Source organism: Ambystoma mexicanum, chromosome 5p (genome assembly GCF_040938575.1).
Source record: "Ambystoma mexicanum isolate Mex_15411 chromosome 5p, UKY_AmexF1_1, whole genome shotgun sequence".
NCBI classification, from domain to species: domain Eukaryota; kingdom Metazoa; phylum Chordata; class Amphibia; order Caudata; family Ambystomatidae; genus Ambystoma; species Ambystoma mexicanum.
In genome coordinates, this window is record NC_090930.1 from 973,939,863 (window position 1) to 973,966,682 (window position 26,820).

At 47.7% G+C, this 26,820-nt stretch overlaps 1 protein-coding gene across 1 annotated transcript in view; it reads left to right on the forward strand.

Moving 5' to 3' along the window:
* The window catches only part of SNRNP48 (small nuclear ribonucleoprotein U11/U12 subunit 48), a 279,405-nt gene that overhangs the window by 27,286 nt on the left and 225,299 nt on the right, over nt 1-26,820 (forward strand). The window contains exon 3 of the mRNA XM_069613443.1: nt 18,469-18,529. Within this exon, the coding sequence (XP_069469544.1) occupies nt 18,469-18,529 (61 nt within the window). The remainder of the gene's footprint in view (nt 1-18,468; nt 18,530-26,820) is intronic.

The following is a 26,820-nucleotide window of genomic DNA, read 5'->3' on the forward strand; positions in this document are numbered from 1 at the left end:
GTGGCAGGGGCATCTCCCCACATTTTGCAGTTAAAAAAAGTGTAACAATTGGTAAAGAGAAATTCAGCTACATGTAGGATCGTTCATAGAACCGGCTATCCAAGGCCACCGGTCAGGAAACGTGTACCGTTTTAAAATGAATGGTTATCTATTCTGGATAGCCAGCTCTAATGCATCCATGACATCACGCCTATGTGGTTTGTGGTTACTCGTGGGGTGGGGGGGGGGGGCTTCACCCGTTCTAAATCAGTCCAAAGTACACTGCTTCCCAACATTTGAAGTGGCATGAACATATATTGTCATTCCTACCGCTTTACCAGAGGGAGACGCTCAAATCATGCCAGTGCTACCAAGGGTTTGAAGCATAAAGTAAAGGCATTCTGGGATTGCTTGTGTTTCCATGCAGAGGTGACCTGGCCTAGCAGTTCGGGCTGGGCTGCCACGATTCCACCAGAGGCAGGTGAGTGCGGCCGCATCCAGCGAGCCCCCTGGGCCATAGTATTTTACTTTCTTTGCCTGCACTAGCGCTCCAGCCCTTCTCCCCACCCCCAATTTCGTGTTTTCCTCCCGCCTCCCGAATCTTCCCACCTCCCCTGATTCGCTGATCTGCTAAGGCCCCCAGGCCTAGCGAGCCGCGGGTGACGCCGCCCGCTTCTTTCCACCAGAGGCAGGTGAGTGCGGCCGCATCCAGAGAGCCCCCTGGGCCTGTAGTATTTTTACTTTCTTTGCCTGCACTAGCGCTCCAGCGCCACTGCTGCCTGCAGCCTCCCTCCCCACCCCCTGTTTCCTATCCCCACTTCCGTGTTTTCCTCCCACCTCCCAACCCGCCCAGCACCCCTCTCTCTGGTCCTCTCAGCCCTCATCACCACTCCCCCCAGGGCAGCCCTGCGGCTAAGGGCCCCAAGACCAAGGGCGGCTCCAATGGAGGCGGCTCCAGGAAGTGTCAGCAGGAGTCCGTAGGGGAAGCCAGTTGCCCACCGTCAACCATCAACTACAAGGAAATAAGATACTCACCTGACCCGCTGGCCGTGGACCCCTCGCCCAATACAAAGATGTCCCAAATTGTATTGTATGATATTCTGATTGCATTGATAGGCCTCTCTCCCACTATACAGGTCTCCCAATTTATCAGGGGTTCTGTCCCCTAATTGTATTGTATGACATTCAGATTGCATTGATAGGACTCCCTCCAAATACACAGGTCGCCCAAATTCAGCAGGCTTTCTGTTCCCAGGTTGTATTGTATGATATTCAGATTGCATTGATATGCCTCTCCCCCACTATACAGGTCCCCCAAATTTACCAGGGGGTTCTGTCCCCAAATTGTATTGTACGATAGTCAGATTGCATTGATAGGCCGCTCTCCCAATATGCAGGTTTCCCAAATTTAGCAGGGGTTCTGTCCCCAAAATTGCATTGTGTGATGTTCGGATTGCATTGATGGGCCTCTTTCCCGCAGTGCAGGTCTCCCAAATTTAGCAGGAGTTTGGTCCCCAAATTGCATTGTGTGATATTCAGACTGCATTGATAGGCCTCTCTCCCACTATACAGGTCTCCCAAATTTAGCAGGGGTTCTGCTCCCAAAATTTACATTGCAAGGATTACAATACTCCTTGAGAGTCCCTCTCACCATACGAGACTCTAGAACATAGTCAGACTTGGTCTCAAGCACTAACTTGGCTTAACCACCTTAACAGACTCATAGTTAGGACCAGACCGTGATAGTATAGTTCTACCGCCCTCACCTTTTCCGAGAGACCTACATAGACGGCACTGAACTTTGAACTACAATTCCTGACAACGGTACACCCAGCACCACAACCCCACCGGACAGCGCTCTGAGGATACACAAACCACCCACCCGAAGAACAAACAGCACAAAAAAGCACCCAAGCCTACCAACGCAAGAAGAAATACCAGCACTCCCATCACAAGACACAGCAGCCAAACACTCAACCGGCACCTCCGCACTGAGCACCGAAATGCCCCAGACCAGAAAGGGACGCAGAGAAAGAGCACAAGACAAGGCCGCACTGGACACAGACACACAAATCCAACCTACCACCAAAGCAACAACCACAAATAGAGGAAACGCAACGCCAAAAACCAAAATGACCAGGACAAAATTACAAAGGGAAAATTCCCTGTATCTCACAGCATACTTTGCAACAACCCCAGAACCAAGATACCCCAATGATAAAGAGATACCAAGACACACAAAGAACAGCCCGAAACAACCAGGAAAAAGACGGGAGCACCCAAGAAGAATGGGGCTAGAGTCCGACCCCATCACCCTATACATCACAAGAACAGGACGACACCCTCAACATCCGCGCCATACCGGACATGACATGACATGACAACGAAGATCAGATAACCAACAACCCAAACATGAACCTAACTGACCAATTCAACGAAGAAGTCTTCACGGACCTTCACATAACCGACACAGAGAAGCAACACCACTGAACAGCCTAGCTCTCGATCTAACAGACCACTTCAATGAAGATGCGGCCTTCGCCGATCCTCATACGCCATCCTACAATGAAGATGCAGCCTTTGCTGATCCTCATCCACCCCCAATCAGCGCCAACAAGGATGCACCGCAACCAAACCACAAACCAAAACAAGGAACAACCAACAAGCAAAACCACACCAAAAATATCCACTGCAACCTCATCAATGCAAGGTCAATGTCCAAACATGCCACGGAGATATACGATCTGCTCTGTGACGGAGGGATCGACATCCTGTTTGTAACAGAAACTTGGCTAGACGACAACTACAAGATCACCCTCAACAACTGCCTGCCTGAATACTTCAAATCCGTCCAAGCAAACAGAACAGCCAAAAGAGGGGGAGGGCTGGCAACCATTCACAAGGAACACCTGGATATCAAATTGGAAGACCCACTAAACATGGATAAATGTGAATCCCTAATCATACGTCTAGCAGTAACCCCCAAAATAAACCTGAAATTCATACTAATATATATACCACCGACCTACGATGCAACCTTTGTAGACCCCTTCACAGAAGCAATCGCTGTCCTTGCCATCAAACACAATCACCTGATAGTCCTCAGAGACTTCAACATCTGGTTCGAAGGAGAAACTACGACCATACAAAAATCACTAACCAGCCAACTAGCAGCAATGAACCTACAACAACTAGTCAAAGGAGCAACCCACTCGGCAGGGCATACACTTGACGCAATCTTCGCGATCAAACTACTCCTTACCACGGCACTCCCAATTCAAATACCCTGGAGAGACCACCTCATCATCCCCTTCGTAATCAAAATGACCACCCCAACAAATGGTCAACCGGACAAAACGACGAACACCATGAAAAGAAACTGGAGAACCATCAAACTCCAACCTGAATGAAATCCTGGAGCTAAGCAAACAACACCCATCATTCATGCAAGATGATGACCTGGAAAAAAGGTAACCCTGCTGCATTCCTGGATTATAACTACTATAGACATCGCCAATGAAAAACCTTTCGCTTCTTCTATAAACGGTAAACGGCAAAATGGTTCTCCCCACTACTTAGCACCACGAAAAGGAAAAACCGAAGACTAGAACTTGATTGGAGAAAACAAAACGACGCGGCAAACAAACTGAAATTCCTACAACACAACCGGGCATACAAAAAGCAAAGAGGAAACACTACGACAACCGAATCGTCGAAGCACCAAACACCCAAAAAGAACTCCTCAAAATCAAAAATCCTCCGGGATGTAACACACCAACTCCATCCACGAAACTTTGCAATGACCTTGCAGACCACTTCAAAAACAAAATCGGCAACATTTGATAAACCATACAAAGCAGACCGTCTGATCTGACCACAACCCCCACCTACACCCAGGAGGAGCACCCAAACAAACTACAAAGCTTTCCAGAAATATCAGTGGAGACATTTGTCAAACTGGTGAACGAAAGCAATAACTCGGGGTCCCCCGAAGACCCCTGCCCACCAGACATATATAAATTGATTCTCAAACGAGGAACGCCCATGGAATATCACAGGAACGTCCTCAACCATTCCATCGCAACTGGGAAAGTGCCACAAGCCTTCAAAACTGCATACATTAGGCTACTACTCAAAGATACTGCAGGAAAAGTAGAGGACCTCTCCAACATCCCATACACAGCCAAGCTGCTCGAAACGTACATTTACCAAACAACCCAAGAGTTTATAGAAGAGCACGGCCTACTAGACCAGGCACACGTTGGCTGCAGACCACTCAGAGGAATGGAATCAGCCCTACTCTCAATATGGGACGATCTAAAAATAAACGCAGACTCTGACAACAGCACTGCCGTGATACTCCTAGACCTATCGGCAGCATTCGATACAGTCGATCATGACACCCTCATAACGAGATTAGAAGGACTTGGAATAACAGACACCGCCCTACTATGGATCAAATCCTTCCTAACAAACAACGGAAACCGTATGGATGAAACCCTTCAAATCGAGCCCAAGAGATTCCACCTGTGGAGTACCACAAGGATCATCCTTCTCCTCCCCGCTACTTTTCAACATCTACCTGTATCTACTTATTAGAATCATCTCCAAAAAAACACGGCTTATTATCTCAGGCTAATGAGATATATCAAGCCCTTCCTAAATGAATGTAACCTGGCGACCATTGCCAGAGCTATTATTTTATCACGGCTCGACTATGGCAATGCACTGCTGTTAGGGGCCTCGTCTAAGGACTTAGCGAGATGTCAGGTGATCAGAACAGTGCGGTTAGGCTAGTAAAAAATCTGAAGAAGAAAGATCATGTCACCCCCGATAGGATTTCCCTTCATTGGCTAAGAGTAGAGGAACGTATAAAGTTTAAGGCTCTTTCTTTGGTCCACAAGTGCCTCTATGGTAAAGCACCAGAGTATTTGAAAAACAGCCTAGTCCTCTACACACCCAGGAGAAGACTACGATCGGAAGGAAAGTGCCTCCTGGTCGTACCCAATTTCAAGTTGAAATCGGGGTTGGGTAGATCTTTTCTGGTACTGGCACCTAAATTGTGGAACAGCCTTCCCGATTCACTGAGGTCAGAAGCAAACCACCTTGTATTTAGGAAACGGATGAAGACACTCCTCTTCAGATAAGATCTCTAGCGCTAGTGGCTGTCAGGTCTTCCATGCCAACTGTTTCGCGTCTCTTTATGCCTGCTTTCTTCTCTTCTATGTTATAATGTTCAAGCGCCCTGATGCCCTCGGGCTACCGGCGCTTTATAAAAATATATACATACATACATACATACATCAAAAGCCACGGCCTCACCTGCTACAACTACGCTGACGATACACAAATAATCTTCAAAATACAAGACAACCCGGAAATAAACTCAATGCTAGAAAACTGCCTCTGCGATGTATTCCTCTGGATGAATTCCAACTCCCTCAAAATCAACCCAGACAAAACCGAAATAATGATCGTCACAAAAAATGGAGGAGAAAACCAATTCATCCCTTGGCCAAGGGAACTATGGACAACCCCCAGCACCCTCGCCGATTATAAAAAACCTGGGGGTTCTGATGGACAATAATCTCACGCTAGGGCCACAAGTAAACGCTTTCCTCAAGAAATGCTTCTTCCTCCTGCGAGCGGCAAATTGGATCTTACCGTTCCTATCGTTCACCAACAAAACAACCACCATACTCGTCCTCGTCATGTCCAAAGTAGACCACGCCAATAGCCTATACCTAGGCATGCCTGAACGACTCTTAAACTACAACGCATTCAAAACACGGCAGCCAGACTACTTTTGAAACTACCCCGAAGAGAACACACCGCACCAGCGCTGAAAACACTACATTGGCTACCAATAAAACAACAAATAAAATTCAAAACAATGTGCATTACGCACATAGCAGTAAACAACGAAGGTGCTGAGTTCCTAAGAGACAAGCTGCGCCTACATCAACCAAGAATAACGCTCAGATCAAGCATGGACATCCGCCTGGAACCAATGCCCTACAACAAAAGAAAACTTGGAGGATCCTCCTTCTCTCACCAAGCCCCAAAAACCTGGAACGACCTTCCAAAGTACATACGTAACACAAAAAACCACCTATTATTCAGGAAATTACTCAAAACCTGGTTCTTCACGTCATAACTAGAAAGATCGGCCAATGCGGCACACGCACAACTAAATCGTCAATGAACGCAGAGAGACCCTGATTCACACCGACCAATCAATGGGGATAGGCCAAGGTAAATATCCCACGATATACTAAACGACCAAACGGGAGACAGCCGTAATACGACCAAAAACAGTACACATAGCAAGACAAAGACAGAAACCCTAGGACGAATCATCAAGAGGACCAGGAAGCGCTGCACCACAAGCACCAATCCAGTGGGTGTGAAACAGAATGTTTCATCACTACACACCGTCCACCAATACACAGCAGGAAGCACAATGCCCCACCTCACTAAACTACAACCAAACAATTAGCCCCAAGGATATTCACCCCACGGAAACCAAAAAAACAGTCCGGGCAGAAGGAAACAAACAACTAAATACACAGGCTCACCAAGACAGATGCACCAGGACACCACATCACCACGGCTCCGACCCTGAACGATTCAAAGCCTCAACCGACCAGGGACACAAGATAACCTGAGAATAGATGCTACCTACCCAGTCCCACACCTGAAGAGATCTGGTTCAGACGCTCCTACCAATCCAAACATTACTCAATATGCTACAGCTGGATTTGCGCAGCACCACCAAAGCAAGTCGGCCCACGAGGGACAAGCAACAACCCAACCCACACGCATACAACTCTAACGGAACCATAAGTACCTTAATGGGGATACAGACCCCACTAACCCATCTTCTGCATACTTAAACCCACACAAAGCCACATAACCATCTCTCTCGCAGCAATCCGCATGCACTTTAACACACCGCATCAACAACACATAAACTTCACCCACAGCACTCGAGGCCTCGCCCAATCCGATACTAGCACCAATGCCCAGCACTCTGTTTATACTGAGCTGAAGCTGCCAACAGCACATCGCTTCTCCCACTCACCTGCTCTCCTCCTCCCGACTAACCCTACCCGTCCTTCCTGTTTACAGATCCACCAGAGCACTTGGGGACCAATTCCGTTGGTGACGGTGTGCTATACAAGTACCTATAACATAACCATTGATGACTGTACCTGACTGACTTGCATATGGCTTTATCCAATTGGAAACTGCAACTGACAATCAAACTTGCATTCCGAGAGCTTAATCTTGAAAAAACGACTAGCACCTATGAAAGTAATTCTTTAACTATGAGTCCTGATTTCATTTCTCGTGTTGTACACCCCTCAAATGTGCTTCTGCTTGGTCCCCTCCTTTCAGCGTTGGCTTTTCATTCCCATTTTCGTACAATATAAAATATTCCAAAAAGTCATAAAAAGTGGGTCACGATCCTTGAATACGAAAAATTGATTACCATGCGAGGAATCTTTCAAATACTTAAGAAAATGATTTTAAACAAGGGGTTGCCATCAGTGAAAGGCACTTGCTGCTGTTTTGGAGTAGCATTTCTAATTTGTTTCTATCCCTCTCACAATAACGTTATCAATAAACACTCCAAAATTATTTTTTTATTTAAAGTATCCATTTCCAACCTGAATTTTCTATTGTGCTCGAATGAATTGAGGCATAACTAATAATTTGTGAAATGGGTTTATCGATGACTATACCCGACACCATCAATTTCACCTCACTATTCCATCACAACAGCATTTTCCAAAGTAATAATTTCAAGTTGCAATAGACTAGTCTGCCATAGTCATCAGTTGCTCTCTAGCTGAATGGCAGTCCTCTACGTGCACGGAGTAAAACATGTTTTACTCACCAAGAGACCTTTATCAATGGCTAGCGCCTGCTTTTTGTTTCAAGTGGTTGCAGCATCACTGTAGTTGGTATTTTATTTATTTAAATATTAAAATCAAGATGAGTATCTTCTCCGGAACATGCATATGTGCGACTGCATTTTGAAGAGGAAAATGTACATGTAATTTCCTATAGTTCATAAAATAAATATGCAAACTAAGGAAAGGAGTCCTTTTTTTTTAAAGTGTTGACTGAAAGCCAAAACTATTACATTGGAGTACAGCTAAGCGGAGATGGCTGATGAGGGGCACCCAGCTTGTAGGTGTTGGGTTATTTACCCACCCATGGCCAGCCAAATGCCTATGGCGAGTCCCACCCACTTTTTGCCTCGGCCCCCTCTCCTCACCCCCAAAAAACCCTCCTTGGATCTCTTTGAGCTCCCTTAATCAGTCCTTCACGTCAAACTTTGCACCGGAAGTGCCTGTCAATATTTCATCAAAGCAGTCTTCTGGGAGTGCATGGTTTCGTTCGAGCTGTAAATATGCTAGTGGTGTAATAAAAATGTCTTAAGATATAGTATGCTCCAGCCACATGATTTATAAGCAGTATGCATGTCCTTCACTGAAGTCCTGTTAAAAACGAGCATTGACAAAGCCAACAGTTTTGCCTTTTGTATAGGTATTAGCCAGGCGCTGATATACCATTAATGGTCAGTTAGTACCCATGAGGCAGTGCCTGGCAAATGCCTTTCCCATCGCTACATAAAATCCAAACTATTCCCATTCACTCTGCTGGGTCACACTCGGGCAACCAATCACTCAGAAGGGCATTCAGCAGTCAATCAGGCATACAGTGCATTCAGGCCATTCTCCTACCTCTCAGACACTCACAACAAGGAATGTGTATTGGGACAAGTACCCAGCCATTCAGCACTACACACTGCATTCATACCAGTTTTGGGCAGGGCTGTCTCAGTGTCACATACCAGAAACGACGCCCATAACAAGAAGAGCATATTGGTCACACACACTCCATTCACCCAGGCCCCACCCACAGGGTGTACCCACAAGTCACTGGGACGGCTCCAGCCAGTCTTGCTTGGACTTCCCCACAATACCATTTATGGAAATTCCACCCAACACCATTCATGGGGAAGGGAACGGGCAATAGAAAGCAAGAGGCCACAGGGGCCATCTTGTTTCCTATCAGGAATCAACTGATTCCAATGGCAGGGCCTGGGTATCTCCAAAATGGAGGCTACTCAGAGCACCTGTCAAATTCAGCATGGAGCTGCCGCCAGCCTATACCCTGCTCTGTGGGCCCCACAGGGGTGCCCAAAAACATACACTAGGGTTGTAACCCCACCCATGGGTGCCATAAGGGTATCCCAAGGGTCTGTACACCAAACCAAAAATAGGAAGAGCTTCACTGCCAGGAGTCCCACATGGACTCCTGGGTAGAAAACAATACAGAACACATGTGAAAAAGGACTACAGGACAAGGACAGGGAGGCCCTGTCCCTCCAATGCATTTCCAGCATCACACCTTCCTACAAGGCATGTCCTATTTTTGTCACCATTTAGTTCTCCTGCACCTCTTCACTCATCTAGGGTGGCATTAACAGGACTCGAAATTAAGGTTCAATAAGTAGGAGCTAAAACCAGCTCCTGGATGGCAGGCAATGTTGAGATGGATTTCTAGAATCTGGCCTGGTGGACAGATTTTAGGCGGCCACCCTGTTTGTAGTGAACAGGGTGACTCTTAAGAGGTTAGCCAAACCCAAATCAAGGTAAGCGTGGAGAGTGTTCAAGGCTTAGTGTGAGTGGGGGGGTTAGGGGTCCTCAATGAGTCCACACAGTGAAGCACAGAAAAATTCAATTTAGACAGTCAAGTACAAAAATACTACATTTGTTATAGTCCCAAAACACACACTAGGAATTGAAATAAGCCGGTAGTAATATCAAACAATACTCTGTTATCAAACCTACACAGTCACCTTTTAGGATCTTAGAAATGCAATCAGTAATTTGCCCAACAAAATGAAGGTAAGGAGTGATACAGTAGAGTGAAACCAAAGCACAAGAAATATACCCTAACTTTAAAAGTCCAATTCCCTATCATGTATGGGGCCTTTTGCACAAAAGTCAAAGCTGCTTCTTAGGAGAGGGACTGATGTAAGAAGAGTTCTTGTGATGGTGAAATATTCCAGAAGGGAATCAACAACGTTAAAGGTCAGTACAGTTCTATTCCTATCTTTTAGAGACAAGCTTTCAGATCTGAAGATCAAAAAGCAGTGGAATGGAATAACCAAAGTTTATTCTAAGGCGAACAGGGGGAGTTGAATGTGTTGCAATTACTTAACCCCATGACTATGATTTTCCCAGATGACTAGATGGGTCGACTGAGGTAGGCTTCAGGTAGATTTTCCTGCCGATGTCTACGGGTTGCAAGTCCGTGGATTTCTCTGGTCGGCTGCTGGTGCAGGATGCAACCCCTGGCAAAGAAGGCAAGCAGTATTCACTGATGCAGGACTCTTCTGGACACCTCACAGGGCAGCGACTTCCACTGACTGTCACAGCACAGATGGCAGGCGTCTCTCCAGTCACGGTCGAAAAAGACTTTCCAGAGCAAGCTCCTTAAAGCTGGGAAGCTGAAACTCGACAGGAAGTCTATTTGTGGCACGAGCTGGTGACCACCGAAGTTGCGGCAACAAACGCGGAACGTTGACGATTCTAGCCCCCTGCGGAGCTGGTCAGTCCACCTGGTGGTCCAGGGATGCTTCTGAAGGCTCACGAGGGATGGATTTACATGGATGCGTCTAAACTGGTTGAAGCACCGCTAAGAGTCTTATCAGATCAGGTAGTCCAACAAGGCTTCACATGGCCAAAATGTAGGAAGGGGCTGCAGGGCCTCTTCAGGAGTTGCCCACAGATCTTCAGTCGACTTGCTCTTGTACACAGGATACTTGGCTCCAACGCTGATCTGAAGAAATGGCTTTAAGGAGTCCTTCTTATTTTAAATCCTGCCTAAAGGCAAGTCCAAGCCCACCAATGGTAAGGATCTGCACCATTCAAACAGCCAGCAGTGGTCCGAACAGGGACCACTGTGGGCTTCACGTATTACCCACACCTAGACTCACTGGCGCCCCAGATGTGGCGTGGGACCAGACAGTTCCACCCACATCCAGGTGCCGCACAGACCAAGCCAGCAGTAGCCTGCGAAAGCAGCAGCTTTCCTGGGCAAATGCATGACCATTTAAGGGAAGGCCAAACAATATGGCCGAAGAACAAGCACAAATCTTGTGGTACAGCCATTTTAGGACTGTAGCCTCGTTCAGTAACCGTTTGCAGTAAACCTAAATGTGAACACCAAAAGTAATGCAAAAATTCTAAAATCTGCTGCCACAAGCTTATCTTTCGGCACATATATACATATAAAAGTAACCAAAAATCCCAGGTGCCAAAAGACTAGGGTGACGCGAAGTATCCCCACTGCATTGTAAGATGTTGTGTGCACTGTCAGGGAAACCTAGTTTCCCAATATTGATAGTCTGAAGGACTGATGAAGCTGAATGAGTAATTTCCTTGTAAAGTCAGGACAGGGTCAAAACAAAAGACACACACACACACACACACACACACACACACACTCACACACTCACTCTCACACTCACACTCTCACACTCTCACACTCTCACACTCTCACACTCACTCTACAAGGGCTGACCAAGAACAACCACGCTAGTAATGGTGAAAAAGAGTGCTCCAAGTTGGTACTTGGATGACCTTATTGTGCACTACCAAGGCTATGGACATAGCCTTGCACCCTCCAATGAACATCCCTCCCACCCTTTCGCTCCCCCTTACCTCCCCCCCTAGTGCCTCTCCCCTAACCCATCAGAGAACTGCCCACTCCCGCTAAACTCCCCCGTTAACCCCGCCAGCAACCCCCCCTTCATATCCCTTCCCCTCTCTAAAAGCAGCATGTCTCCCCCTCGCAAGAACGGTAGCTTCATCTCAATCACCCTCTGACCCCCCCCCTCCCTCACAGCCCTATTGCACCAAAACCCATGAAGGCTGGTCCCCCTCCTCGACCCTCTGCTCCTCACCACTTCTAACTCAACCCGGCCTACCTCTCCCTCCCCTACCCCATCACCCCCCCCACGCCCTCAACCTGCTTCCACCCCCTTTCTCTCGACTTCTCACCCTGCACACCGGACCCCCTGAACCCTTTGACACTCGCTCAAATTTCTAACCCGCTCACACCCTCTGACCATCTGTTCTCAACGACCCAGAATGTCCAACCCCCCGCCACCCTCCAATCTCCCAAGCTCCACTTGCCCCCACCCTGATGACCCCCCCAGACCACACCCCACATCGGAGTCAACTGCATCCTTTTTAATGCCCGCCAAAACAGATGCAGCATCTTCGACCTCCTCTCCTCTGACAAACCAACCTCATCTTTATCACTGAAACCTGGTTCTCCGACAACTTTGCCCCTGTTGCACATGAAGCATCCCCCCGGCTACTCGCTCACCCCGCACAAGAGACCTTCCAGAGAAGGAGGCGTGGCAGTCCTTCAATTCTCACTTCTCCGTCTCACTCGTCGAATCTCAGACATGCATTCCATCATGTGAACCCCTTCTAGCTAAACTCTCACTACCTCTTCTCCCACAGCTTCCTACTCATCTACAGACCCCCTGGTTACGACAGACATTTCTCAAACAACCTCGGTGATTCTGTAGCCACCATTCATGTAAATCACCCCTCTCTGACTCTCCTAGGAGACTTCATTATCTGGTTGGACATTCCCACCAACCCCATGACCCATCCACTGGTCGACAGTCTTGATGCACTCAACCTCTCCCTTCATATGAACGGTCCAACCCACTCAAGGGGGCACACCCTTGATTATTTTTCAGCTCCCATGACCTGATTCATCTATTCCCCCTCCGCCCCCTTAAAAACAACTCATCTGGTCTGACCACTTTGTCAGGCCTTTCTCCATCCTCCCCTCTCCGTCCCCCTACACCCCCCCCCCCGAGACCTCAAATGCTGGAACAAAGTAAAGATCCTTCCTGACCTTGCCAAAACCTTATATTAGACCCCCTAAAACACCCCCCCCTCTCCCCCAAGACAGATCCTTAACCATCGACTCTTGGCTCAATGAATCACTAATTCCTCTCACCCCCTCGTTCAATGGACCATTCCCCCAATGGTTCCCACCCAAACTGAGGAATGCCAAAAAACAAAATACCTCTCTGGAACGCAAATGGCGAGCATCAAAAACTGATCTCAGCAGATCCATTTTCGCCTTGCACCATCGTAACTACAAAGCTGAAATCTGGAAAGCCAAAAAAAGCTTATTACAACAAACTAACTATCAACTGTGGGAACCGCAGCAAAGAACTCCTTAGAATCCTATCTGAATTTGTCAAACCAACTTGCACCTCTACCCAATCAGCCCCATCTCAATCACTCTGCGACTCCCTCTCCAGGACGACCTCCCTTAACAACAAACTATCCCTCCTCTCCCCCCCCCAACAGCCGACCAATCCAACAACACCCCCCTCCGCCCCCCCAACCCGACCCCCCAATTGCCCCACCTTCGACTCCTTCAGACCCATCTCCAGAGACTAGTTTCTAGACCGACTATCTGCCAGCAAACCGTCTGGCTCCCCCCTTGACTCCTGCCCCACCTCTGTCCTAAAAGAAATATTCTCATCTACCTGCGCAGGAGAACATGCAAGAACCATATTAAATGACTCCCTCAGCTCTGGCATCTTCCCAGATGCATTCGAAAATTGCACGTCAAGCCTCTTCTTAAAAAGCCACCCCTCAAAACCCTCCCCCTTGACCCCAAAAACTACAGACCCATCTCGAACGCCAGATTTCTTGCAAAAACCATTGACCGAACAGCATACTCCCAGCTAAACGCCTTTGTTGAATCCAACAAATATATAAATAAAATAATAAACTAAACCAACAACCTCCTCGACCCTGCACAATCAGGCTTCAGACCACGACATGGAACCAAAACCACTCTTACCGCGATCTGGGATGATCTTGGAGTCGCTGCAGACTCTGAAAGATGCGCTGCACTAATTCTCCTCGACCTCTCTGCAGCCTTTGACACGATTAACCACTCAATCCTACTTGACCGTCTCCACTCCCTTGGAATCTGTGGCACTGCTCTCAAGTGGATCGCCTCCTTTCCTCAGCAACAAGAAACAACCCTCCTATCCCCTTTTGTCTCAGCTGCTCGCTTGGTTAATACTGGAGTACCGCAAGGTGCACGTTTAGCTGCTCTCCTATTCAACCTCTATATGTCCTCCCTTCCTGGAATCCTCCGCCTGCTACAACTACGCTGATGATACCCAAATCATCCTTAAAATCCACAATTCGGACACCAACCCCCAGCCTGACCTCGAAGCCCGTCTCCAAGATATTGACTGATGGATGACAAACCACCTCCTTTTACTTAAACCACACTAAAACTGAAATCGTGGTGTGCACCAACAGTGCCCTTCTACCTCATCCACTCTCTTGGCCCCGTCCCTGGGCCAAGTCCCCCCCCCCCCCCCCAGAACCCCCATAGTAAAAAACAATGTGTCTAAATGTTGTCAGTATCATCTCATACTTCTCAGACGCATCTTTCCCTACCTCTCCTTCCCAAACAGACTTGCCGCAGTTATGTCTATTGTAATGTAGAGACTGGACTATGCCGACGAGGAGGTCGAAGATACTGTATCTGTTTTGCGCTACATAGCGGGCATACCATAAATTCCAAAGAGCGCAAAACGCTGCTGCTAAACTGCTCCTCGCCATGGATCCAAGAGACCACATCTCTCCAGCTCTCCGAACCTTCCACTGGCTCCCAGTCGGAGAAGGGCCACTTTCAAGACCCTTTGTATCACTCGCCGTGCAGTGCACAAGACTGACCTATTCTACCTGCAAGAAGTTACAAACCATGCCTCCCACCCCGCACCCTAAGATCAAGCACTGCCCTCCTTTTAGTGATTCCAATTACTAACTCTGTCCGAATCAAAGGATCTGCCTTCTCAGCCTTGGCCCCGACTCTGTGGAACTCGTTTCCCCCACATATTTGACACACCCAGGACTATGACATTCTGCAAAGCTCTAAAAACGTGTCTTTCCATAACACATACCTCACCCTTCCGAAGCGATTGAATTTCTAACAACCCAATGACTAAATACACAATGGAACTCCCAACCATGTCATCAATGAATACGCCCATTCATTTGGCTATGAACAACCGTATCCCTGACATGCAGAATAATGATCTCCTTGGGTCATAACTCCTTGCAATTCCCCATGATCCTGCTGTGTCTCCCCGCCCGCGGATTCCCCACGATACTGCTGTGTACCCTCTAGTCCCTGTGCCTTTTGCTATATGCCCAATCCCCTCCGGTCCACTTTGTAACACTGCATACCCCCCAAACTGGCTGTTTCGCTGTGTTAGCCCCCAGTTTTTTGCTGTGTACCCCCCACTGTTTCAGGTGATATCGCTGTGTGCCCCTATATTCCCCTGTGTTATCGCTGTTTGCCCAGCCCCCTCTATTCCCCGTGATCTCTGTGCCCCTGAGCCCCTTTTGTTCCCTGTGTTGTCACTGTGTACCCCTGCCCACTGGCTCCCCATGTATTCATTATGTACCCCTCTGCCCCCCCCCGTGCTGTCGATGTATGCCCGACACACTCTGTGCCCCTTTGGTCCCCCATGCTGTTGTTCTCTGACCCTCTGGCTCCCTGTGCTGTCAGTGTTCCCCTTTATCGCTGTAAGCCCATCCCTCTAGCCCCCGTGATATTGCTGTGTGCCCCTTTGTGCCCTGTTTGTCGCTGTGTACCCCTGCCCTTTTCCTCCCTGTGATGTCGCTATGTATCCCCCTTTATGCCCACCCCTCTAGTCCCTGTGTCGCTGTGTGTCCCTCTGTGCCTGTGTGTCACTGTGTACCCCTGCCCTCTTGTTCCCTGTGATGTTGCTATGTATCCCTCTGGCGTCCTGTTGCTGCAAGCCCAGCCCCCCTCTAGTCCCTGTGATATCACCAAGTACCCCTACCCCCTCCAGCTCTCGTGTTGTCGCTGCGTACGCCTGCCCCCTCTGGTCCCACGCTGCATACCCCTCTGGCCCCTGTTGCAGTATTCCCAGGCCGCTTGTCCCAGTGATGTCCCTATGTGCCTTTGCCCCTGCAGCCCCTGTGTTGTCGATGCATACCCCCGCCCCTCTGGTCCCCCGTGATTTCATCTGTTTACCCAGCCCCTCATTTCCCTTCGCTGTCGCTGTGCACCTACAACCCCTTAGGTCCCCTCGTTTCACTGTTGCCCAGACCATCTCGTCACTGCGCCCAAATATCTGGTCCAATACGATGCTCCTGTGTGCCTAGCCCCTTGGCTCCCGTGGTGTCGCTATGCGCCTCCAGCTTCCCACCTGGTCCCCTAAGATATTGCAGTATACCCCATGCCCCTCTTGTTGCACACATAGTTGCTGTGTGCTCCAGTCCCCTCTAGACTGAGTGCAGTAGCTAGTCTTTACATTCGTGCTGCTCATGGCCTGTGAGAGTCTTTTGTTCTCCCTCGTTCCCTCCTTTGTCATCTAGCGCTTTCGAAGCGCACTATGCCTAGCTGCTTTGTAGATGAACCGTCATGTTATATTATATCACTACCCCTACTCTGTACTCTCCAACATCACACAATTGGAGTACATCTATACCCCTGGACAAATTCGGCCTAGCTGCTCACTTACGAACACTACCCCATGAACACTTCATCACTCTAATAAAACGCAGCTATATCCCATGACAAACAGGCCTAGCTGCACATATAAGCTTCCCTAACGCAGGCCTAACGCAGCCAAAACCCAGTCTGGCTGTCCACCCACTATACTGCACACATTCAACTGATATCACCACCACCACCACACCTAACGCTAGGATGCAGCTACCATCAGGCAATTACATCAGCTGCACACAGAACTGGTGCACCCTACGACACTTACTCTCTCTACTGACCTGGACTGCCGAGGGCGTTCAACCCACCAGGGCTTTGAGGTCATACCAATGATGATATATAGAGCGCTATATAAATGCCAAATAACATAGTTGGTAGAACACGTCCACTGCCACCAACCATAACTTGGTGTTTGACTAAAAAGTCACAGGAGCAGAGAGAAGGGGGTGGGGGGTTACTAGTTATCCCTTTTGGAACTCCACTGAAGGTGGGGTGTGCCAATAATCTGCAGAGTTTTGGGAGAGATACTAAGAACTGTAGTTGCTTGAGGATACATAAAAATAATCTGAGGACTCAAGGGGTCCTCAGCAACACTGCCCATAAGGAGCTGTGTGCTGCGGTAGTAAAACATAGATGCCTTTTAAGAGCGAAGGAGCAGACAAACTCCATACTACAGGTAGAGTACAAAGAAAAGCGTTCCAAAAGACTGAGCCCACAATAATGAATGAGTGGAAAAAGGCTCCACACATTCAGAATTTAAACAAAAAAAGGTCCACAAGTCGAGCAAATGTGCTGGGGGTCTCACTAGGAGAGGGGATGAAGCATACAAATGATAATCTCCCTAACAGTCCCCCTTGCCAATAAGTGCTATACCCTTCCTCAATCTGGAGGAAAGCTGGCACCCATACCAAGTATTGATTTATTGCATCTGTACATCATTGCAGAAATTCGATCCTCGGTTTCCATAAACTCTAGTGAACCTTCCTCAGTTCTTGTAATCGCTGGCAATCAAAAGCAAAAAGGCCAAAACCCGGTCTTCGCTTCCCTCAGACAATAGGCTTAAACATAACGTTACGCACCGGCTGGCATTTCTTCTGTCTGTGTCACTTTATTCTTGTGCAGTCGTACCATGCTGCTTTGCTTCCCTTACAGGATCTTAAACACTCAACTTGTCACTATGCATACGTTTTTCATACCCTACAGATAATGGGTGTATCTGTCACTTTTACTCCCTAAAAATAGGCAAATACTCCCTACAAATGAGTAAAAATGCTCCCAACAAAAAATAGGAAACTGATATGTAGGACCATGTGCCCTTGCTTTCACCCAAAAAAGTTCCATGGATATGTTTGGACCAGTAGTGCATGTAAAACATTTCTAATTGCTTATAAAATGCTCCCATTGGCAAATGGACTTACATGTATACTCTCAAAATCTTTTTACTCCCAACTTTAAAAAATACTCCCACTTCAAAATCTTAGCTGGAGCTCTGGTACCTGCCATTATTCCCTGTGCGTCCCCGTCAAATTGCAGAACCAACTGAATGTTAGTTAAATGTTTCATCCATCTGAACCTGGAATTGTATCTTCAGTGTAGTTGTGCTAAGTGCGTCAATACCGTTCTGTACACATGACCTCTGTAAATAAAAATAATACAGGCATTGCCCTACAGCGTAGTCTGAGGTTGTATAGGAATCTACAGCATTTTGTTTGCAATAAAAATGTGTCAAAAGATGTATGTATGTTGCTGCTAAACAAAATAATTACTAGTTTGGTATTGTTTGTTTTTGTGGAATTTTACATTTTGCACATTACATGTTGACTGTTAAACACAATTTTTCAAAATTACTTTTATTTTTATTAGGTTGATCTGTGTGACCCTTCGTTTTTCTATGACAATACACGGGCTTCCACGTTTGTTCTTGGTAAGAAGCAATTCTGTTATATTTTCAAGTATTATAATTCTTTACTTTTTGTTGTTTTCGTTTGTATCTATTAGATGATATCCTGCTTGTCGACTATTGTTAAAAGGTATCCAAATGTTAATTGGAGCATCGACTCCTGAATTATGCTTGTCTTCTAAAGCTGCAACTTGCACATATGAGTTTAATCATATTTTCAAATTTATGTTCAGAAATGTGTACAATTAATGATTATGTTCAAGTGTGTGTCAGCAGGAAGACCTGTTGATCACGTTTTAGGTTTGGGCTCATTTTTGTTGCTTTATGACAGTGTGATTAATTGTATTCTGCTCCACAGGAGTGCAAGGATGAGTAGGGGTGAAAATGCCCACTCAGCCCTCGCACGTCTATAACCAAGAGCCAAATCAATCCTAAAGGTAAAACAGGCACAGTTAAGCGAGATACCGCCTTCACCTTTTGCGGTAATGTGGGCTGAAGGACAGCTATGCTGTTAAGAGGGTTGTGAATGTGATCCAGTAGTGACTACAGTCCAGTATCCAACATTCTATAAAAATATATACTTTAATCAAACACACTATCTGCAATAGAACTAACTAGAAAACACTGTACAAAACCTACCCAGTGGAAAGACCGAGAAAATGCAACAGTCTGATGAAAGTAGCACTTTTTAGCGTGAATACAGGGGTGGTGGGCACATTTCCAACCACACAAAAGGAAATACCTTTGGGTGAAAGAAGGTGCAGTAGTGAATTAACCAGTCTCTACTGCCCAAGTCGACCAGGGGTGCAGTTAGTGTTCAACAGTACCTTGTTTAATTTTTTTGGTGGGTTGACACCAGCAATCCCAGTTTATTGTTGTGAGTGGATCGAGCTCAGTTCGCTTACGGTGGATCTTGTGGGCCCAAGCAACAAGCAGGCGTAGAGCAGGGGTGAATGCAGTCTGTGCGGTTTGAAGGGGGGGCTTTCAGCGATGCAGGTCTAGGAGTAAACCGGGATCTCTTTGAGGGAACTCGATTCGAGTTGTAACCTTTGGGAAGGGTTGATGAGTGACACTCCAGCAGTGCAAGTCGTAGGAAACATTTGTCGAGTTGGTGATCTGGTTGCGCCAGTGTGCGGGTCAGTTGGTGTCATTGGTGTCATTCTCTGTAACATTTGTAACCACGATCAATTACAATTGAACCAGTCGCTTATGAAAAGTATTGTTACGGATTCCTGTTTGTTGGTTAGTTGAAATACGTGTTTATCTACCTGCCTTAGGATACATATGTTTTAAGATAGCTTTTAGTGTATGTGTTTCTTTGGACTATTGTATTTACTAGGTTCAGTCTGTTAGGGGAGTCCCACTTGGAGGTAAGACTTTAGTAAGCTATCCCAGTTGTTTGTAGATACCCCAACTCTTAGTATCAGTCTGTACTACTCAAGGACCTTGGTAAAGTGGCACAGCAGTCGGGTTTCTCTTAAGAGGAAGATGTGAGCTGTAGGTAAATGCACATAATCTAGCTAGCAATGCACCTCAAAGAAACACACATACATTGATATTAAACATATAGATTTATTAGATTTACACAAGTCACTGTTAAATACTTAGCACAATAAACCAACACACATAGGTAGACTATACTATACTTTCAAAAGGCCACCTCTTGGTTGGAAGTTGCTGAACACAATTGTTACAGGAGTGTGACAGGTCTACTGTACTGTTGGTAACCACGCGCACCCACAAAGTAATACAGTAATTGTATTTAGTCACCATACACTTATAAGATGGTGTTTTTTGCGAAGGAAAACAGTTGGTTAGTGTTATCCTAGTAGAGCTTCAGGATCTAGAGGCGGTTTCCCTGCATAGCAAGTCTCTTAAAGTCCAAAATGCAACCCTAACTAAAAGCCCATTCGGAGAAGCTTTAAAATCTTGAAAAGCAGCAGAAATCAAAGGTTCCTGTGGATACTTTCTAGTCTCTAGGAAGGAAGATACAAGAAGGCTTAACCAACGTTGGAGCCCCTTTTAAAGGACTTGCTAAAGGGACACAAGCAGTAGCTTGAGTCAAGAGGTAAGAGGGGATTGCTCTGGTGTTGGGGAGAATTTTCAGTTTCTGTGCTAATTCCCTTAAACTTTAGAAACCTCCAGCTCTTTGCTGGAATCTGGAACCTTTTTGATTTTAACCTTCTGAGTGATTGGGCCTTTTTGCTACCCACTCATGCCTTTCCCTCTAACTAAGACTTTGTGTTCCTTATGTTTTAATGGAGTCGGGTAAACTCCATAGGCATCTGCTTTTTATAAAGTGACACACAGCACCCTTTGTGTAGTGCCTCTGAGGAGTCACTTGGACTCCTCTAAATGTTTAAATACATTTTCCTATGTGAACTACAATTCGCAAGAATGGTAGGACAACATTTGTCTTACCTTTTTCCTTTGTTGGTCCAGCACACATCACCTTATGTGGAGTTACGTAACTCCTTATCCCACTTCTCATGTAACCTTTTGTTATACTAACTAACTTGAATGGCTGGTGCCAGTGGTTTCTTTTTACTACCTTTTTTGCAGTGTATTTGCAGGCTGATTTCGCAACTGCAGTATAGCACCCAAGGGTGACCATTTTACCAAAATGGCCCTTGGCTTTTTTGCCATTTCTTGTTTGTTAGTTCCTTCTGGGCTTTTACTCTATTGTTTAGATCAGGTTTGAGTGTATTGTGTGTTTTGCCTTTGGCGGTCTTTTAACCCTGAATCCCGCCCAGGCTCAAGTGTGTCTGGGAAGGCAGGGAGGGAGGGGGGCGCCCGAACCCTCACTGGGCTTTGTTTGTAGACATGCCTGGCCTAAACCAGTGGGTAGCTGTCCTAGAGGACGACCTCCCCCCCCCTTTCACCCCCCCAGAATCCCTGGGTTAGTGCTGTGAATGAATGGGATTTCGCCTATGAGGCAAGGGTTTTGGGACAACAGGCAGAGTCGACCACTGGAACATCAAATCCAAAGAAGATGCAGAGAGTTGCCAGCAGCCCCTTCCAGGGTCGCAAAAACACATATGAAGCCTTTCAGGTTTGCTGACCCCGTTTTCCCATCGACTGGGAAGCTCTGTCAAGGACAACGTCCTCCTATAGGCTGGTGGGACCAACTAGCCTCGAGACCTGCTTGGTTCTGAGCCAACCCCTGTGTCACTGCGATCTTCCTGGCCTGCAATTTCCCAATACCCGGGGTTCCTGGACCATTATCGAGTGTACAGTCTTCCGAAGGATGAATCTGGCTGAAACTTCACAGGCATCCATGTGAGTCTACAGAAGCAGTACATTTTTGTCCAGTCCCTCACCAGAGTTCAGGACCGAGGGAATCCCAACCAGGGATATTCGTTCCTCTTTGGTGCTGAGAAAAAGGCGCCAAAACCACAAAGAGCTGCTGAAATGAGTGGAATCCATTGCTGCAGAGTCCCTTTTGAGAGTGCTGCCACAGAAGCCAACCAGATGTCCTTCCTTTCGTTGTCACGACCAAGATCCAGGAACAAGGGTCTGCATTGCTGCATCAAGAAGGAAGTCCGCTGGAACATCTGCTTCAATTCTAAGGTACTGTGGGGCTGTGGGTTTAATGACCTTTAGCCAATTCTAGCGCTTCCTAGCTTGGGGAGTGCTCCTTTCTATCCCTTTGAATTACTGCAATTAACCTGTGCAGGCCTAACATCTTGTGCACATCAGGCTCCCTTGAGCTCCTGGATTTTTCTTCAATGAACTGACTATTCAACCTTTTCTTAGAAGATTGCATCAGAACTAGAAATGTCCTATTGACTGACTGTCCTGGCTCCCTAAACGCTTTCCTTCTGAACCCTACTGGCTTTGGCCGTGCTGGTTCTCTATAAAGGTTTGAATTGTTTCACACTCTAATTGCTATGGAAAATACACCCTACATCCCCCTGGGAGAAAAGACTATTGTTACATAATCTAACACTTTTCCCCCTCCAAACTCAATATTGAATGGTGCTACTACTGACCTTAACTGTTGTCACCCAGTATGCTGGAAATGTTGTTAAACAAATTTACTCACCTGCATTATTGGTACTTTAATAACTTGATTCTGAAATTCTACTTGCTGTAACTATTAGTTGCTGCATAACCTTGTGATTCATTTGCTTTGTGTGTATATATATATATATATATATGTATATGTATAATCTGAGGCTTGTGGAATCTGCTTAGATCACATGCTGTGCATAGGCCGACATCTAGTGGAAGCTGTGGAGTATTACAGTTTGTTTTTCGAAACTTGAAAATGGGCGTCGACACAGGGCGTGCCAGTAATACTATCCCTAGTGTGACGTCCACTGTACCCAAGATCCCTCATGCGTCTAGGATCCTCAGATTGTTTTTTTTTTCCGCCATACTGGTCGGAAGCATTTTGCAGAGTCCCCTGGCCTTAGCCATACTTTTGCTAAAATACTAATTTATTTACATCCTTCCCCATCCAAACATCGAACTTCGACACTCGACGCCGGCTGGAGAAGAAATCGACCGTCGGCTGCTGCACGACGGATTTGGGCCTCGGAAGGCCTCTGGCCTCGGCCCGGGCCTTGGAAGGCCTCTGGCCTCGGCCCTGCAAGTAGGGAGAGTGGGGGGTTGGACATACTCTACACTCTTGGTATATAGGTACACCTTATACATTTCCTACACTTCAACAGCCCGCTGCCTCAAGGTGCGTATGGAGGGTACCCCTTTTCAATTCTGCCCCAAGTGCAATTGCAAATACCCTTGGGTCGACAGGCACGCCACGTGCAATCTCTGCTTGCCGAGGGACCACCCTGAAGCGAACTGCAGAGCGTGTAGTAGGTTTAAACCTAAGACACTTAAGGACCGTTCGACGCGTTGGGCCCACCACGCCAGGCAGGCAGCCATGGCAGCGGAGGGCGACAGCAGCAACACCGTACTTTCGGACGGCGAGGGCATTCCAGTGTCAAAGGACAGCCGAGCGCAAGTCCCTGACCTCGGAAGGTCGTCCGGCAGGGCGGCTATGGGGAAGACCCCAGGCGACACAAGCGCTTCACACACCACACACTAAACACACGAAGTCCAACCGAGACTCGACGACGTCGAGTTCTCGGAAAGAGGCACAAACAGAACGGTCCGATTCGGTGTCCTCTGGGCGTTCTCGATCGAGATCGCCGCATGACTCCAGGCAATCATCCACTCTTGCCAAGAGTGCCTCGCTCCCTAGGCTAACAGAAGTTGGAACGTCGGAGGACGAAGACGACTTCCACCCCCAGGCCGCGCTCCAGGAGTCGGAGCCCGCAGACAAGATCAGCGAGGCCCCACACTCGAAGGACAGGGACTCTACCCCGATCCTCGAAGCCAGGCGTCGAAAACCTCCGGAGCCACAAAGGGACAGGGAAAACATTTTTCCACTCACTGGGGGGGGGGAAAACAGCAGAAGAAGCAGCCTTTGCACTCTTCCACACCTGTAAAACACACCATTCCCCCTAAACAGACAGACAAGACCAGGTCTGCTGATATGTCTAAAACCAGCAAATCTACTCAAGCTAAATCCCAGAGACTTGCTGAGAGAGTCATTCCCAGTTCCAAAAAATGGTCGAGTGAAGACATAGATAGGGTCATGTCAAGGATGTCTTCTTTGGCTGACTTTTACGATAAAAATCCAGACCATTTCCTTTCGTATGATCCACAAGGGGCGACACCCTCGGGCTCTAACGATCCTATTTCTCCCCCCCCCCCTGAGTAAGAAGCCCCGGTTTGAGACACCGATGAGGTCTACAGACCCCTTCGAGGTACAACCATACTCGCGACCATACTCACTGTATCAAGGAGAGGCTTCCTTTGGTGAGGACCAAGAATTTGGCATGGTAGAAGAGCAAACCGGGACGGGCTACTATGGGGATGATGAGGACCAAGAAGAGGAAGAGGAAGACCCTGAAACCTACAGAGTAGATTCCCCGGTAGAAAACGAAGCCCCGGTTACTGACTCCCCTGTCAATAACCAACCCCTCCTAAACGAGGTTCTCGCACGTGCAGCAGAACATTTCCATATTGACACCCACGGTGTCCAGGAGGAGAGGGACTTCGCAGAGGAGTTAGCGGGATGCCCAGACCATCCCTATCCTTAAGTCCATTCAGCGAAGAATAGACCCGTCCCTGGTGAACCCGAACCTCACCAGAGCAGTCAATCCCAGGGTTGAAAAACTTTTCAGGGCAGCCCAGTCTGACCCACTCTATATAAGAGGACATCTGAAGCCAGACTCCCTAGTTGTCACTAACACTCGGAAGAGGGCTGGAACACCCTTGTCTTCGTCCGAAGCTCCTCCCGACAAGGAGAACAAAAAACTATATGGTTTTGGCAGGAAAGTAGCCTCAACGTCCGCCTATCAAGCAAGGATTGCAAACTCCACCACCCTATTGGCCAGCTACAACTGCCATCAGTGGGAAGAAGTCGCGGCACTCATAGCCTCTGCTCCGGAACCTTTAAAGGGCCAGTTAGCTCGGATTTCCGCAGAGGGTAGAGCCGTGTCTGGTTGCATTTTGAAAGCAACCTTTGATGCCACAGACAACGCAGGCAGATTGATAGCAGAAGGCACTGTTATCAAGAGACATGCGTGGTTACGGCAGTCTGGTTTTAAGGCAGAAACCCAGGCATCATTGTTGGACAAACCGGTGGAAGCCGATCTGTTGTTTGGTAAGGCGGTCGAAGACGCACTGAAGAATGCCAAGGACGAATACGAGACACTCCAGTCCCTTGGCCAGTTAACCAATAAACCCCCTAACCAGAGAGGGAATAGTAATTTTCGTCGCCCACGCGGCCAAAATTCCCAGAGAGGATCTAACTATTCCCAGGGGCAGGGTACACAGTGGAACAACAGCCAACAGTCTACCCAGGGTTACGGCAGGGGTAATAGGAGAGGTCGTGGTAAAGGCAGAGGCAGCCCCAGCAAAGGAGGTGGCACGCCTCCACCAAAGCAGTGACGCTCAGTTCAGGGTCCCTTCTTACGCAACCCCAGTAGGGGGACGCATTTCCAACTTCACCCAAGCTTGGGAAGGGATCACATCAGACAGATGGGTGCTGTCAACAGTATCAACAGGGTACTGTATAGAACTACTGCAGCGTCCCCGGAACCATCCTCCACGACAAAGAGTACACTCTTTAGAACATCAGAAGATTCTCCTCGAGGAGATCGCCATTCTGCTAGAAAAGGACGCGATAGAACTCGTCCCGGGACACCAGGTAAACAAGGGTATTTATTCAACTTACTTCCTTGTGCCAAAGAAAGATTTGACAATGCGCCCAGTATTGGACTTACGGCCTGCCAACAAGTATGTCAAGCCCCAAATGTTTCGTATGACTACGCTACAAGAGGTAATCCCCCTCCTAAAAAAGGGGATTACATGGCAACCTTGGATATGAAAGATGTTTATTTTCATATTTCCCAGCGCACAGAAGGTACTTGCGCTTCAAGGTGGACAGTCGGCACTACCAATTCAAGGTACTGCCCTTCGGGATAGCTTTGGCACCAAAGGTATTCACCAAGGTACTGGCAGTGGCGGCTGCACACCTACGCAGGGAGGCAATCCCGGTGTACCCTTATCTGGACGACTGGCTCATAACGGGGGAAGCCCCAGTAATTTGCAGGACAAACATTCAAAGGACTATCGACCTCCTCCACGAGTTAGGCTTCTCAATCAACGAGAAAAAGTCAAGCCTGGTTCCAAGCACCTCCAAACAGTTCCTAGGAGCAATCCTTGCTACTCAAGAGGGGTTGGCCTTTCCTTCAGAGGAAAGAATTCGGAATATACTACTGCAAATTCCGCATTCAGTCCGGTCACCAAATAACGGTACGCAAAGCAATGCGTTTACTGGGCATGATGGCGTCATGTATTTACCTGGTCCCCCACGCGCGCCTGCGCATGCGTCCCATGCAGGAATGGTTGGCGAAACAGTGATCTCAGGCAAGTGGTCAGTGGGACGATCTAGTGGTCGTTTCGCCAACACTAGTACAAAGCCTTCACTGGTGGACAAGAGAGAATCTTGCACAGGGAAAACCCTTTTACGATCCCGAAGTACAGGCAGTAGTCACTACCGATGCATGTCTGACGGGGTGGGGAGCTCACCATCTCCACCACACAGCTCAGGGTCTCTGGTCTCCCTCAGTGGCCAAGAACCACATCAACCTGCTAGAGCTTCTGGCAGTATTCAGAGCGCTTCAAGCGTTCGAGCCCCACCTACTAAACCTGTCGGTGCAAATCCGGACGGACAGCACAACAGCCATGTTCTACCTGAACAAGCAAGGAGGGACTCGTTCGCCAAATCTGTCCAA